This window comes from Sinocyclocheilus anshuiensis, unplaced genomic scaffold (assembly GCF_001515605.1).
Source record: "Sinocyclocheilus anshuiensis isolate Anshui unplaced genomic scaffold, SAMN03320099.WGS_v1.1 scaffold1318, whole genome shotgun sequence".
In the NCBI taxonomy this organism is placed as follows: Eukaryota; Metazoa; Chordata; class Actinopteri; order Cypriniformes; family Cyprinidae; genus Sinocyclocheilus; species Sinocyclocheilus anshuiensis.
In genome coordinates, this window is record NW_015557160.1 from 236,797 (window position 1) to 252,260 (window position 15,464).

At 37.4% G+C, this 15,464-nt stretch overlaps 1 protein-coding gene across 1 annotated transcript in view; it reads left to right on the forward strand.

Annotated features, from left to right (window-relative positions):
* LOC107678283 (carbohydrate sulfotransferase 8-like) overlaps window positions 1-15,464 on the forward strand; it is a 76,332-nt gene that overhangs the window by 30,075 nt on the left and 30,793 nt on the right. Inside the window, exon 2 of the mRNA XM_016473494.1 lies at window positions 8,025-8,233. Coding sequence (XP_016328980.1) covers window positions 8,059-8,233 — 175 coding nt within the window. The 5' untranslated portion in view covers window positions 8,025-8,058. The remainder of the gene's footprint in view (window positions 1-8,024; window positions 8,234-15,464) is intronic.

Below are 15,464 nucleotides of genomic sequence, written 5' to 3' on the forward strand. Positions count from 1 at the left end.
TGCAAAGGAACCCAGGGTAACTTCTAAGCAACTAAAGGCCTTCTCACATTGGCTAATGTTAATGTTGATGAGCCCATTATCAGGAGAACACTGAGCAACCATGGTGTCCATGGCAGAGTTGCAAGGAGAAAGCCACTGATCTCCAAAAAGAAAATCACTGCCTGTCTGCAGCTTGCTAAAGATCATGTGGACAAGCCAGAGGACTATTGGAGAAATGTTTTGTGGACAGATGAGACCAAAATAGAATTTTTTGGTTTATATGAGAAGTGTTCTGTTTGGATAAAAGAACACACTGCATTCCAGCATAAGAACCTCATCCCATCTGCGAAACATGGTGGTGGTAGTATCGTGGTTTGGGCCTGTTTTGCTGCATCTGGTCCAGGATGACTTACCATCATTGATGGAACAATGAATTCTGAATTATACCAGCAAATTCTAAAGGAAAATGTCAGGACATCTATCTGAGAACTGAGTCTCAAGAGAAACTGGGCCATGCAGCAAGACAACGACCCCAAGCACACAAGTCATTTTACTAAAGAATGGTTAAAGAAGGATGTTAATGTTTTGGAATGGCCTAGTCAGAGTCTGGACCATAATTCAATTGAAATGTTGTGGAAGGAGCTGAAGCATGCAGTTCATAGGAGGAAACCCAGCAACAAACAAGTCTGTGCTAAATGTTAATGAATCATTTTGCTAAGTTATTGTCATTTTCTGTGCTATATTTAAAAAAATATTAAGGCCTTATGTACACATGAACTATGGACAACAATTTTAAATTTAATCTCTTATCCTTCACAGTTTCCTTTATGCAAAATAAATAGTTAAATACCATGCATAAATGATAGAAATTAAAATTATATAAAAATAAGCATAAAATATAAAAATATAAAAATTCTAGAATAATTACATATTATTTTTCAGATTTTAATGCATAACATTTTGTAATAATGAATTACTGAATAATGAATGCTCAAGGTTCCCACATAATGCACAATCTTTATTGGTGATTCACACCACACAGCACTCTAATAACTGATGAAGGATCGTCTGTACCTCATGACAAGGCGTTGTGTAATAAACAGATCACCCTAAATCCCAGTTTAACAGTCACGTGGTGCAAGTAATTACTGATGGGTGACAATTATGGATTATAAGATATAGCCTACAATGAACTGTCTGCAAATACAATGCCAATGTGTATGATTTATGAAACCAAAATGGGTGGGCATAGATTTTGGAGATGAGATGAAATGAGATGAGAAAGAAATTGAGGAGATTTTTGAGGTTCACGCCCTTTTTACAGATTATTCAGTATATCTATGCAGAAAGCGGCTGATGGATGAGGGTCCTGTGTACACATAGGACCAGGTTTTACCTCCCTCTCCGTCCTTCCTTTGATCTCCAAGTAATCACAGCCCTTCCACCATCATGTTCTAGGAGTGGTTTACTTAATGAAAAAATGCTGTGATCTATAAATGAAAAAGGCTTTGGCGGGTCTCTAATCATTAATCCACGCAGGTTAATATCACACATGCCTGGGAATCAATATGGTTCTTCCCTCTGCAAACTTTTTTTCTGTTTTTTTTTTCAAAAACTGAATATCTTGAATAAGGTGATTCTCAGCCTTTTCTGTATATTACATAACCCCTTAGTTCACTAGTAATGCTCAGACCAAAAATGTGTTCCTTTCAACTCGTTTAATCTTGATTTTGAACAATGTATCTATTGTTTTATAATTTATCCTAATCAAATATTTTTACATTACATATGTAAAACATTTATGCACAAGTGTGGCTCAGGTGTACATATATTTTTCATCCACACAAATAGGTATTTTCTGTGCTTAAAAAGTGTCATAAAGTGTTAATTAATTAAGGTTATTTTATATTAATAATACAGTCACTATTATTATTAGTAGTAGTAGTAGTAGTATTAGAAGTAGTAGACTTTAAGGTAAAACTTTTACGGTCATCAAAATATAAAATGTTATATCAACAGATTAATAAACAATAAATATATAAAAAATATTATTATTAACAGCAACAACAACAACAATAACTATTATTATTATTAATATTGTTAATAATTAATTATTATTAATGTATATGTATTTATTAATTGTATATCTGTTTATAAGTTTTATATTAAAGTCATAATTTATTTTTTTATAGGTTTAATACCCCCTGGTGTACACTGGTTGGGAATCACTATCCTAAAACCCTGTATAATTGGAAAGCATGAGCCGTGAGTCATGCATGCCGCAGTATCATTTTTATTCAGTGTGAGAGAATCACTATAATGAGACATCTTTCATTCACTCCAGTAATACCTAAGGAAGTGGGCTGGAGAATATTTCAAGGATGAGCTATCTTCTCCTTTGATGTAACGTATGGAAGATAAATGCGCAAGTGGGCATAAAAGCAGATTTTTGATAGCCAAGTTAATAATGCAAAGGAGTCTTATATCTCATTTATATAAAGATCAATTGATTTCTGTCTGTGCAGCGATAGTGATTTATTTCACCATTTTGATATGATTAGGGAGGAAAAGTTATTGTAAAATCAAGTCATTTGGGTAAGCGTACTGTGGAGATTTTTCACTTTTCATTTACATTTACATTACATTTCAGTTGAAAACGGTGTTTTTTTTTTTTAATAAGACCCAATTTATTGTAACAATCTCTGATTCAACCTTTTTTTTTTATAGCAGATGTGCTATTCTGATTCAGACTGTACATTTTTCCATGCGTATTGATGTTCGAGTTCAACCAGTAAATAACCTAAATGTTCAGTAGATACCATAATCCACTAATCCAAAGGTTTTGATGTCATTGGGTCCTCTACACCTTTCAGAAGGCTTTAAAGACTCTTTTTGATGATCAGTCAGATTGATTATATTGTACGTAGGTTAGGATTGATTCTAATTATATACAGAAAAACTTTGTCAATTTGAATTGAACTTACTAATCATATAATTTATCACAGATAGCAAATTTTGTTTAGTCTCTCAGCTTTCAGTTTCTTGAAATTACTAGGACAAATCCCAGTCCTGCAGTGCCAGTTCTTTGAACAAAACTACCTGAGCACAGAGAATCATCAGCGTGTATTAAAAGGTTTTTTTTTGGAAAGGGAATTATTACTCAAAAAAGCATGTGGAGATAAATGTTGCTTTTTTAATAAGATTACACTGAGATTATCGAAAATTGATTCAAATATGTGACGATTCAAATCGGTTGAGATGCCAAACAAATCGCGATACAATTGGAGTAGGAGTTTATATGACTGTATCTCTGAGGGGAACTGACTATCTTTAGAAAAGTTTGTGGTATTTTCTTTTCATCTTGCCTCTGAACAATGCATATTAAAGTAGCGTTCATAAGCGCAGCTCTGCTTTGTTTACAGCGGTAACCCAGGAAACACTGTATCATTGCTGTTCATAAGTGCCACCTGCTGTCAGAGAGTGAATCTGCGTCTCATTCAGCTCGTCTGCTGTTTCGTTCAGATGTTTTATGTAGTATAGTTTCACAAAACTAAAGTCAGACCATTCTGTTTTTGCTTCAGAATTAGGGATGGGCGATATGGGCTTTAAAATATATCACGATAATTTCTGATATTTATTGCGATAACGATTTTTACCGGTATATTGCAAACGATAAGATATCGCCCATCCCTATTCAGAATTAGAAATTATACAGTCTAATTTAGATTTAAAACTACTCATGCTGCATGTATGCTGCATCTTTGTTTGGATCATGATTAAAATCCAGTGGTTGCCTCTAATTTCAATCTCATTTTGTTGAAAAAAAATTGTGAGAAAATCGAATCATGAAATCAAAATTGTGAATCGAATCGTGTTGAGTGAATCGTTACATCTCTAACAATTAGCATTATCAAATGGCTTCAGACTTGAGAGAACAATCAAAATGGACCCTAATTGCTTTCTTTATACATGTTCCTGGTCTAACTGTGCATAATTCATTGGTGCATTTTAAGAGAAATGTTTGTTTTGTGATCTTTCATCAGAATGTAATAACTTGCTCTGCCTCTGAAACTACTTTCCTTTTTGACTCACTTTACTTCGGAGTTTCAAACTTTTCGATGTGGTGAACCCCCCAAAATGCTAAAAAATATATACGTGTGTATAAAATACAATAAATAAATCCATCATTGCTACTTTAGATGTTAGCTCAAAATAATTGTGATTAATCTCTGACAGATTTATCTCTGATTTCTGACCAGCTTTTACAAGGCAGGATTTTTAGGTAGGGATGCTCCGATCGATTGGCCAGAGATCGGTATCGGCAGATAATCACATTTTATGACTGGATCGGTAATCACTACACTTTGCCGATCTCACGAACCGATCACAATTTGATGACGTCAACACGTGAGGGCATACATGATGCGTGGGGACATAAATGATATGGCGCCACAGTCATGTCATCATCGGTGTGGAAATGCTATTACGTTTCGAGAAACAATGAAAAATTCTCTATTTGTCGTGTATGTTTTGCATGATGATATGATGAATGGATGGTTCATTTTTAACAGCAGATTCAGTGATGTTAGAGCTGATCTGCGCTAGGCTTGCTGCGATAGAAGGTGTTTTCGGTTATACCGGTGTTAAACCGCAACCCCTTTTACGTCATTTGCCTACCGCGGCACCATCCCCAACCGTCGTTTTGATTTTTTTTATAGTAACAAAAATCATTTAGCCTAGTTCAGTTAGAGGACAGACTCTTTTAAAAACTAAACGCTCAATGCAGCATGCCGAACAGTGCGCAAACGACCACGGAGCAGGAGTCAGATTTTATTTATCACGCGAAGAGAGTGAGTCGAGCTGACTGACAAGAGTGAGGTGAGAAAGACAAGACGATGGCAGAAGATTGTTTAGAAAGGAAATGCAAAGCGCCTGTTTGGCAATATTTTAGATTTTGAAAAGCCTATTGACTGGAAGTTTTTTTTAAACATTGTTCTATGAGTTTGACGTTGTTGTTGCTTGAATTGAATCAACACCAAATTGCTGCTTATTTGAAAGTGAACGTAAAATGCGCACGGCGCTTTTTCAAGCTATTTGAAAGCCAAGAAATCAGAGGAAAAGAGAGAACTCAAACGAACAATTGCTTGATGCCGAATTGCGGCAATTCAATTGCCGTTAATTTGAAAGTGAAAGTAAAATGCGCACAGCACTTTTACAAGCCATTTGAAAGCGATGAAAAAAGGGAAACTCAAACAAACTAACCCCCCACCCCAACGGTTATACCGGTATTACCGGTGTTGTCACACGTCGATTAACCGGTGGGAAAATTTCCTCACCGTCACAACCCTAATCTGCGCATCACTGCACATGTCTGCTGCGCGTTATGGCTCCACGAGAACCGGAGCTCATCGCGGCCACTCTAGTCAGTGCTTGTGTTTATACCAGCCAGCTGCGGCACGTTTCTGAAGCGGCTCTCCGCGCTGCTTGGTTAAAAATAGTCTTTTTTCAGGCATATAACATGCAAGATAAAAAGAAAATTACATCGAAAATTTTCTAAAGATAGTGTTCCTTCAGAAATACAGTGATATAAAAACACCCGCGCCTCGTTTTGATTTTTAAACGTGCAGTACGTGCGCATGTTTATTCAACCAAGCCTAGGGCTGGACGATATGGCCAAAATTTATATCACGATATATTTCTTAATTTCGGTCGATACGAAATTAACTTTAACTGCGTTTGTAGACGGTGCCATACCCAGACTGATAAACAAACACAGACCGGAAGTTAACTTCGGGGCAAGGCGCTTGCGCCCGATGAAACCATTTATATAAAGCTTGAAGCATCAGAATCGGTATCGGCCGATCACCATGACAAGAAATCGGTACTCCGTATCGGCTGGAAAAATCCTGATCGGAACATCCCTATTTTTAGGGTTTTTTCTATTCTATTCTGTTCTGTTCTATTCTATTCTATTCTATTCTATTCTATTCTGTTCTGTTGTGTTCTGATCACCGGACTGAGTTTGAAACCCTTGACTTTGGCCACATGGTAATTACAATAAAACTTCTTTAAAGTGACTTCTTTAAAAAATAACTTTAAAATTATCCAACCATCTAATTTCCATATTTCACATGAAAATTAGAGTCTTGACTAATGGGCAATACAACAATTACATAAGAGATCTTGCTTAATAGAAGCAATAATTATTAAAAACTGTCAAAGTGGAAACAATGACCTTTTGACCTGGGTTTAAATTAGAAGTATAATCACAAGTGGATGTCAAATGTAAGATCTTAAAAGGCAGGGTAGCATCTGGTGAGAGAGCTGTTTTCATTAGCAGAAGATCCTCTGGCTCTAGTGAGGAGGAGAGCAGTTCTAGATTACATCCACAGGTTTCCTTGTGCTACTCAAGACCTTTTTTAAATCCCACTATCATACAGGTCAGGGATCAGCAATATCCTGGGACTGGGGTAATGGGGGAAGTGGTCCAATCCAGGGAAATGCAATCAAGCCCAGATAAAAGGAAAGGGGGCGTCCATGAAGGAGCAGGTGCATGGGGTGTTTTTTTACTCAAAGCTGTTGTTAAAGAAATCTAACCCCCATCACCTCAGCTGTGATTGCCTGCAAAGATGTGACTGTACACATCAAGCTGCAATTTTGGTGTTTTTATGTGGGAAGATGATAAGGCCGGTTTCCATCTGACAAAGGCTTGATGTTCGGTTTTACAGTGGAAAATGTGGCACTTGCACTTAAGTGCTGAATGGAAAATGCTCTCAAGCAAATGAAAATGACTTTGCAAAGCAAATGAAGCTACATTTACAATGCTACAAATAATTTCTGTAATTGCTGTGCTTTGATTTATTCTGATGACACGGGACTTGTCCCATTTTGTCCCATTTCAGAGGTCCTCACTAAATATATATGTATAGTTACAATATTACTTTTTTCTTTTAAAAATATCCTATAATTTATATATTTAAAGATTATTTTAAAATCACACAAGTCAGTGTTTATTTAGACATGTCCCAAATTGGGTAACAGGTTTGCAAACCTCATATAAAATGAATGGAAAATAAAACACCTGCAAAATTTAGTTTGACCTCTTGAAGTTGACTGCAGTCATTTTCTGAAGGTTAAGCACTTCCTTTTACTATTTGTTGAAAATGAGTTTCAGGCCCTGTTTTGCAGTCTATTTGAGAAAAAGTGCCATTTAATGTGGATTTAATGTTATTATGCACAGTCCTATTAATAATGTTAAAAGCAAATTAATTCACATCAGTCTATAATTTCTTCCTCAGTGCACCAGATTTGTTTGATGTTAAGCTGCGCGAGGCACATTCTATGATGAATGTTTGTAATAAGAATTTATGATTGTGTGGGTTGGTTGAGTCAGGCAGTCTAATCTCACAGAGTGTAGAGGATACACGTGGAACAGGCAGAGCAAGATGTTTAGTGTAGGCTTGGTCCCTATAGGCTCGGAGCACATGATTCCTTATGCTGCTCTCACCTGCTGAGAACAGCAAACCTGGCACACACTCGACACACAACTGTGCCTCCCTTTCTCTCTTTCCTATTCCTGTCTTGCATCCTCTCTTGTGGGAAATGAGACCTTGCAGTCAGCAAAATATTCATCAGATAGATCTGCAAAAACACAACACGCTATTAATATAAATGCATGCGCATTGTAGTACACGAAATACAGAAATAAAAATTCACAAATGCAGACGGCCCATTGTCCTTTTCAATTTTTAACTGACTGAAACTAATAAAAGTTTTCAACAGTTCCCAACAGCTGGATTAACTAGATTTTTTTCATTTTCTGAGAAAATGTGAGTCCTGTTTGTGCACACAAAACTTGCCACTGTAATGCTAGAGTTTTCTGGGTGTTGCAAGGTGTTTGGTTTATATACCCCAAAAAATTCTAGTTCCTGACCTCAAGACTACTAGCTTGCTGACTAGCTTATCTTGCAGAAGTAAATCAGTCATGACTGTCTCGGTTGCTAAGGCATTGTGTTTTTTCTTTGTGTGTGCGTGTGGATGTGTAGGTCTCACCGTCAGGGCCGTGCGTCACAGGCCGTGATGTGGGTAGAGTGTAGGGTGCTGGAGGCTGGCTGTGGAGGCAGAAGGAGGTCCCTACGATCAACGGTCATGAGACTCCTCTGCTCCTTTTGGTTCCTGCTGCTGTTAGGCGCTGGAGGTCTTCTTCTGCTGCACCTACAGGACCTCACAGAGACATTCCAGCAACAAAACCAAGGTTTGTCTAACGTCTTTTAGAGATGTAGAGTTCTGCTTTTTCCGTTTTAATTTTTGAAGAAAGTGTTCACACTATTAAAATGTCTTGCCTGGTTGTCAAAATATGTGCTTCATGTGATAGCCTCAAAATTAAGTGCTTTTATTCAAGTAAAAAATAGTATTTAAAGGGTTAGTTCACCCAAAAATGAAAATTACCCCATAAATATGGGCTAATTTTCATTTTTGGGTGAACTAACCCTTTAATATGGCTAAATACAACTTGCTGCTCACAAAGTTCAACAGAGATAAATCGGAGGAATCAGTAACGCTTGTGGGAAACAATTTTCCAACATTTTTATTTGATTTATCTAAATTAAAATATTTGTCAAGATAAATTGGAGGAATCTAATAACACTTGTGGAGAACAACCAACGCACACACACAATCAACTTCAGGCACACATAACATATACACCTCACAATTTAATTTAAAATAATAATAATAATAATAATAATAATAATAATCCTTAAAGCTTAAAATGTATATGGATTATTAAGTTATCATATATATATATATATATATATATGGCAAGGTAACGTCCCAGTGTACACCACAGTTGTCCTCTGCAAGAGCTGATGCTGTGTTTGATTACTGCCTTTTTTCGGTTTATTTGAAGTGCTAGCATGCGGTGAAGTGGGCTTTAAAACTCACTGTGTCTTCCCTGCAGAGCCATCAAAAGCTGATAATATTGTCTGGTTCCATCTTGCGACAGAGGACAATTGTTAGCTGAGCGCAGAAGCTCATGAGAATGATATTATACTGATTGCGAGAGACGTAGGGGAGATATTGCGACGTTGTGTCTCAGAAATGTGGGTCAATGAAAAGCTCTACAGAAGGTCTTAAAGGAAATTTGCCTGTCAACCTCACTGCTGTTTGTTGATGCAGTATTAAACCTTTTCATATTAAATCAAATAGATTTGCTGAGAAACCATTTGAAGACACATTTATGAGTATGCGTGCATTTCTTTTATTGTAGTAACTCCCACAGGGACACTGTCAAGTTCAGTTTTAATAGAAAAATAATTTTAATACATATAAAACAGTATATAAACCGTAAACTGTTTATGGGTTGTCATTCTTGACAGAGCATTCCCTACTCATCCTCATTAACTGAACATCCTTGAGCTTAAATGATTGACAAGACACAAACAATTTACGTAGAACTTCCCTAAATGCATTACATTTAAGACATTTGTTGCCAAAAAAGTAGAGCACTTTAGCACATTAGAATCTAATTAGGGAATGACTAACCTGAGATGATTGAATCTTACGTTACTATTGACTGAGAGATTGTGTAACCAGTCAATATGGGGAGAAGCTAAATAACAGTTCAGTAGTGCCCTGAAAAGGGAGTCTATTCAGTTTCATCTCTCCTGTGCTGATTGATCTGTCTCGCCATACCCTCTGATCCAACCCATCCAGTCAATGACAGTTGTCTCTGTGGACTCTGAATCATTGGCAGGGAAACTGCAGTTCAAACTAAGTTTTGGCACAATCTGTTGAGGGCTTGTGGGGTTTTTCTATTTTAGAAGAGAAGATACTTGGCAAAACACAATAAAAAATACAATAGTAAAGTATATTATTGATCAGGAAATATTAACAGTGTTGTTGTTTTCTTCTTCAGAAAACCATATTGAAATGTTTTGGGAAAAAAATGAATACTTTTATTCATTAAGGATGCATTAAATTGATCAAAAGTGACAGTAAAGACATTTATAATGTTGCAAAAGATTTCTATTTCAAATAAATGCCATTCTTTTGAACTTTCTATTCATCAGAGAATCTTGAAAAATATTTAATTGAATAAATACTCACTTATTCACTTTCATTTGCCATTGCGCTAAAAACAAAATAAATTAATTAAATATTATTTTCCATTTCTATTGTGTTAAGTTAGTGTAACTTTTACCAAAAAGAAACATCTTAAATTCAGATGTATTTGTGTACTACTTTTTGTTTTTCCCCAGAAAGTCGTATTGAATTTTTGAATTTGTCAAATTATCAGCAGACCCCCTAGCAGCCCTCTGGAGCCTATGCAGTCTGTCCTCAATGTAATCCAATTTTAACTTTAGTCTTGCAGAACTAGAGTTTTGAAAATTGTCTCTTTGTAACCATGACTTTGTTTCCTGGCGGATTAATAAAATCTAAGGGTTTAAGTTTTGGTGGGCATTAGCATGACCCCATTAGTCCCCTCTGCTACTGTAGATACCGTCTAGATACACTATCTAGACGCAAAAAGCATATTTCGACATTCACGACCATTCAAAAGAAGCAGTGGATGGACTGTATATGACTCTATTAACTTTCATATGACTCTCCAGTCCTACTGTATAATACTAGCATTTAATTCAGAGCATTTACAGTCAGTGGTTATACACTTGCCAGTATAATGATCAATTGTTTTCGTTCAAATACATCAGCAGTGATGCATTACACAACACTTTCAGCAATGAGTGGGTTAGTAAGAAAACTAGTGGGGATTTTTTAGTGTCTGCTTGAATATGGGCCAACAGAAATCGAAAGAAATGTGATGGGCCCTGGAGAGGGCATATCTCTGTTCATTAAGACTGACGCCTTGTGGATGAAAGAGAATGAATCGCATAAGACTTTGGTGTTAACTATCCAATTACAGCTGAGGTTGTTTCAACAATTGTCTAATTTGATGTCTTGCTAAAATGTGCAGTTCTTGCGTTGTTCACTTATACTTTGCTGATGTGTTTAACAAGATGTAGAGAAATTAAAACGCACCAGGTGTTTTCTTACGTAGAATGGGACATGGTGTTTTATGCAGAGAGGAAGCAAAATTACATTTCCTAAACCCAGACATTTAATGCTGTGTTTTAGGAAGTTCAGTCTGAACCTTTTAGCCCTCTTCACAATTAGCAGGTCAGTGATGGGCACTCCATTATGAGGTAATTACTACAGAGTTACAGTGATACCATTGCAAAGTGCCTGAGCAAGAGCTCTCAGCTACCAAAAATGGATGTGATCAGTCACAGGCCAATCAATTGTATTGCTTTTAGACAGTCTATTGCAGTCAATGGGATTATAAAGAACTACATCATAGCACATGCATTTCCGACCATTCCCCTCCCCTAATTTGATTGCCGTTGAGCTCACTTTGCACACCACTTAAACAAGATCAATACTCGTTTACAGCCCTGATTTACAAGGCAACTTGGAGCAATTATTCAATTCAGTTTTAACCCCACCTCTGCAGAACATTAACAAACTCCACTTCCCATTTAGGATATCATTATTGTCCATAATTTGATGAGTGCTTAACCTTTAACCCATAAGCATCTGCCTGAAATGTGTCATAAGTGAATACCTAATATGTTTTAAAGGGGTCATATGATGCGATTTCAGTTTTTCCTTTCTCTTTGAAGTGTTACAAGCTCTTGGTGCATAAAGAAGATCTGTAAAGTTGCAAAGACTAAAGTCTCAAATCCAAAGAGATATTCTTTATAAAAGTTAAGAGTCAACCACGCCTACCTAAAACGGCTCGTTCTAACACGCCCCCACATGTCTACGTCACGATGTGGGAAGATTTGCATAACGCCGGCCAAATGTTCACGCAAAGAAAGAAGGCATAACTTTTATTCTCGCTGTAGTATTGTTGCTGCCGCCATGTCGTGAAGACGTCCGTGTGTTTGTGTCCTGCGTGTTTCGTTGTGAAAGCGAAACTACTTTGTTTGGCCTTCCAAAAGAGGACGATATCCGCTTCGTCATGCCTAGAGCTGATCCGTGCTGGTCGCTGAGGAAATACATCAACTTCGCGCTGTGGATCGCCGGATCGGCTTTCACCGTGGACAAAGCGGAGTCCAGCCCGGGGTCGTCACATGTGGTTGCCGCAAGCCCGTCGGCCGCTCCTTCGTCGAATCTGCCGGCCGCGCCATTCTCAAGTCCTCCACTCACTCTAGCCCACCGCCGCTCACTCAGGCCCGCTGGCCTCCGCTCACTCTAGCCCGCCGCCGCTCACTCAGGCCCACCGGCCTCCGCTCACTCTAGCCCGCCACCGCTCACTCTAGCCCGCCGTGTGAAACTACTTTGTTTGGCCTTCCAAAAGAGGACACGGCTAGAAATCAGTGGTTACGTTGTATTTACTAATATTTTTTATAATTGATACAATCACACGGGTGTGATGTGCGGAACATCACTAGCTGCTAAATTCAAATCTGCATTCGCTGACTGGCGCTGAGACAGATGCGTTTTTACAGCGCTGCGCATTATGACCAATCACACATGATTCTGTTGAGCTTATGAATGCAATGGCAAATCAGAGGCGTTCAGATGAGTCATCACTAAAACACCGGAGTTTTATTCAATGCGCGCGTTGCTGAATTCTGCTCTCTGGCGAATTAATTCGTTCATCAGAAACAACGAAGTGCAGATGTGCGTTTCACAGTGTAAACAGTTTCAGTGATTATAATGGGAGTTTTTGAGTGTTTGAACTCTGGCTAGACTGAAGTCAATGATAATGTAAATGTTCTTTGCCGTCTTTCTGTAGGCCTACAATGAAAGTGTTATAATTAGTAACTTACAATGTTTTTATTAAATTCACATTAAATACAAAGTCAATCATATTAAAAATACTTTATGACATGACACCCATATCTGGTAGGCCTACCTAAATTAAAAAGATGGGTTTTATGTGTAGTTAACAGATTACACTAACATTAGTCTACTTTGCCCATCGCAATCTATATCATGATCTATAAAGGTGCAAAATGCATTTACTACACATATTAGAGAATCAAGATATTTCATGACCCCCCCCTCCATTCACTTGTGCCCCCTCAAAAATGATAAGTGCATGACGCCCCTGCTAGCAGTAGTGAGGCAATGCATACGCAATACATTTTATTATGTATTGCATATAATTAACACTACTATTATCTATAAATATTTCTATAATATAAAGATTTTTTGTAAAGAAATTAATACTTTTATTCAGCAAGGATGCATTTAATTGATAAAAGTGACAGTGAAGACATTTATGATATTACAAAAGATTACTACTTAAAGGGGACATAACACAGAGTTTCAGCCAATCTCATGTTAATCTTGAGAACCTGTAGAGTAGTATTGCATCCTTCATATCTCTGAAGAGTCTTTAGTTTTATCAGATTTATAAAAGACAGATACAGCTGTACCGCTTCTCTTCGAAAACAGTTGAGCTTCTGGAGGCGTGTCGTGGGCGGAGCTAAACAGTCACGAGCATGCACAGCTTTTGCGTTGCGATCGTCTGCCCACTGTAACATCGACTTAAATAAAACAGGGACAAAACTTTATTGACTTAAATTAACTATGGCTAACAAACTAACGAATGAAGTACATTGATGGGCGTGCTCTTGCTCTCACTCTGGTTGATGTGTGCGAGCGCTCTTCCTGGAGGAAGTGCCCATACAAGGAATTTATGACGTCATACAGGGCCATACTCGAAAAAAACTTTCCAAAACTTATACGAACCCTGAAGGAGTTCAGAAATACTCCGTCATATGTCCAAATTGTTATTTGAGACTTTGGTCATGTATAGCACTCATGGTCATGTATAGATTCATAGGTAACCAACTCTTTAACAGTGTAAATAAGTCATAATGCATGAAATAGCATTAGACCTCCCCTTTAAAATAAATGCTTTTAAACTTTATATTCATCAAATGCCACGTTTCCACCGAAATTACCCGGAACAATTGTACCAGGAACTTTTTTCCCCCCAGACCTGTTGCTGTCTGCGTTTCCATCGCAGTCTAAAGTAAAAAGATAATATCTTTCTGCAGTCCAATAGAATGCAGTGTGGTGGTGGCTTGAGTCTGTTGAATGGTGATTTAACGCTACATTGTCACCTAGTTGGTGAGACGTAATGCTATAAAGTAAATAAACAATGTCCCCGTCTTTTACTCTCACTATGAGCTTATCATACTCGTTTGCTACATTAGTAGGGCCCTATGATTTCCGCGATGCAGAAAACGCGGACGGAATCACAGAATCCAGTAATAAAAATGGAATTTACTGTATAACACGGAATATGACTTTGTCATTGTGACGAGTGGGGCGGGGCCGAGAGCCGTGGGAATGGAGCGATGCCGGTGGAGTAAGTGATAATGTGCGACACCTGCACACTCACCGGTCTCGAGTCCCACGGAGGAGCTCCGGAAGAATAAAAGGAGGAGTGACGACAGTGCAAGACGAGAGAGGACCAGGCCTGGACTATTTATGTTGGCCTGGATTTTATTTTGTGTTTTGGTTTTGTTTGTGCACGGCAGTCATCCGTGAGGGGCTGTCGCGCTATTTTGTGTTTATTTTATTGTTAGTTTTGTTTAAATGTACGCTGGTTCCCGCCTCCTTCTTCCCGATCTACAAACTGTGTTACAGTCATATTTTTGATGAATAAAAAAAAAAAACAGGTCAGTACACTTAAATCAAATTGTGATATGGACTAGTGTCTATGAATATTAAACTGCAAAAAGACTATTTAAATATGAATCCTCATGTTCTGCATGTTCATTTGATTACCAGAAAATGCACAACACAGAATTTGTGGAAAAAAAAAAAAACATTTCATAGAATTTGAGTGATCATTGCAAAAAAATGTGTTTGTATATATATTCTGTTTATGTATATACTGTATTCTATATAAAGTAGGGATGTGGCGATGCGATACGATTCACCCGTTACGATACAGTGCGATCCGATTTCGATTTGATTCGATTCAACACAATGCGATTCGATGCAATATGATGCAATGGAAAAAATATGATCACTTCTAATGTCTCGAGGCTTGTTTCATAAAACAAGTTTACCAAATAAACCAGGCTTATTTCAGTTAGTCTGACTCATTGTCAAATGATTTGGAGATCAACTTCAGTCACTGTGGCAACGTATGCTGGGAAATTTACCTGGTCTAAAGCAGGTTAACTGTCAGACTAAGCTGAGTTCCTCTAACACTGACCAATAAGAACGTAATGATATTACCACTGACTCTCTCACACACTATTATTTGACTTTTTTTTTTACAGTTACTAGCCATGAAGCTTTTCTCTCTGGTTTTATGACAGCTGTACCTTTTATAGTTTGCAGAACAGATAGCAGAACATTACAATCTAAAATTGCTCTTTAAAGCATTAAAATAACTAAATTAAAAGTTAAAATCACTGAATTAAAAATGAAAATAAATAATAAAGAAAATG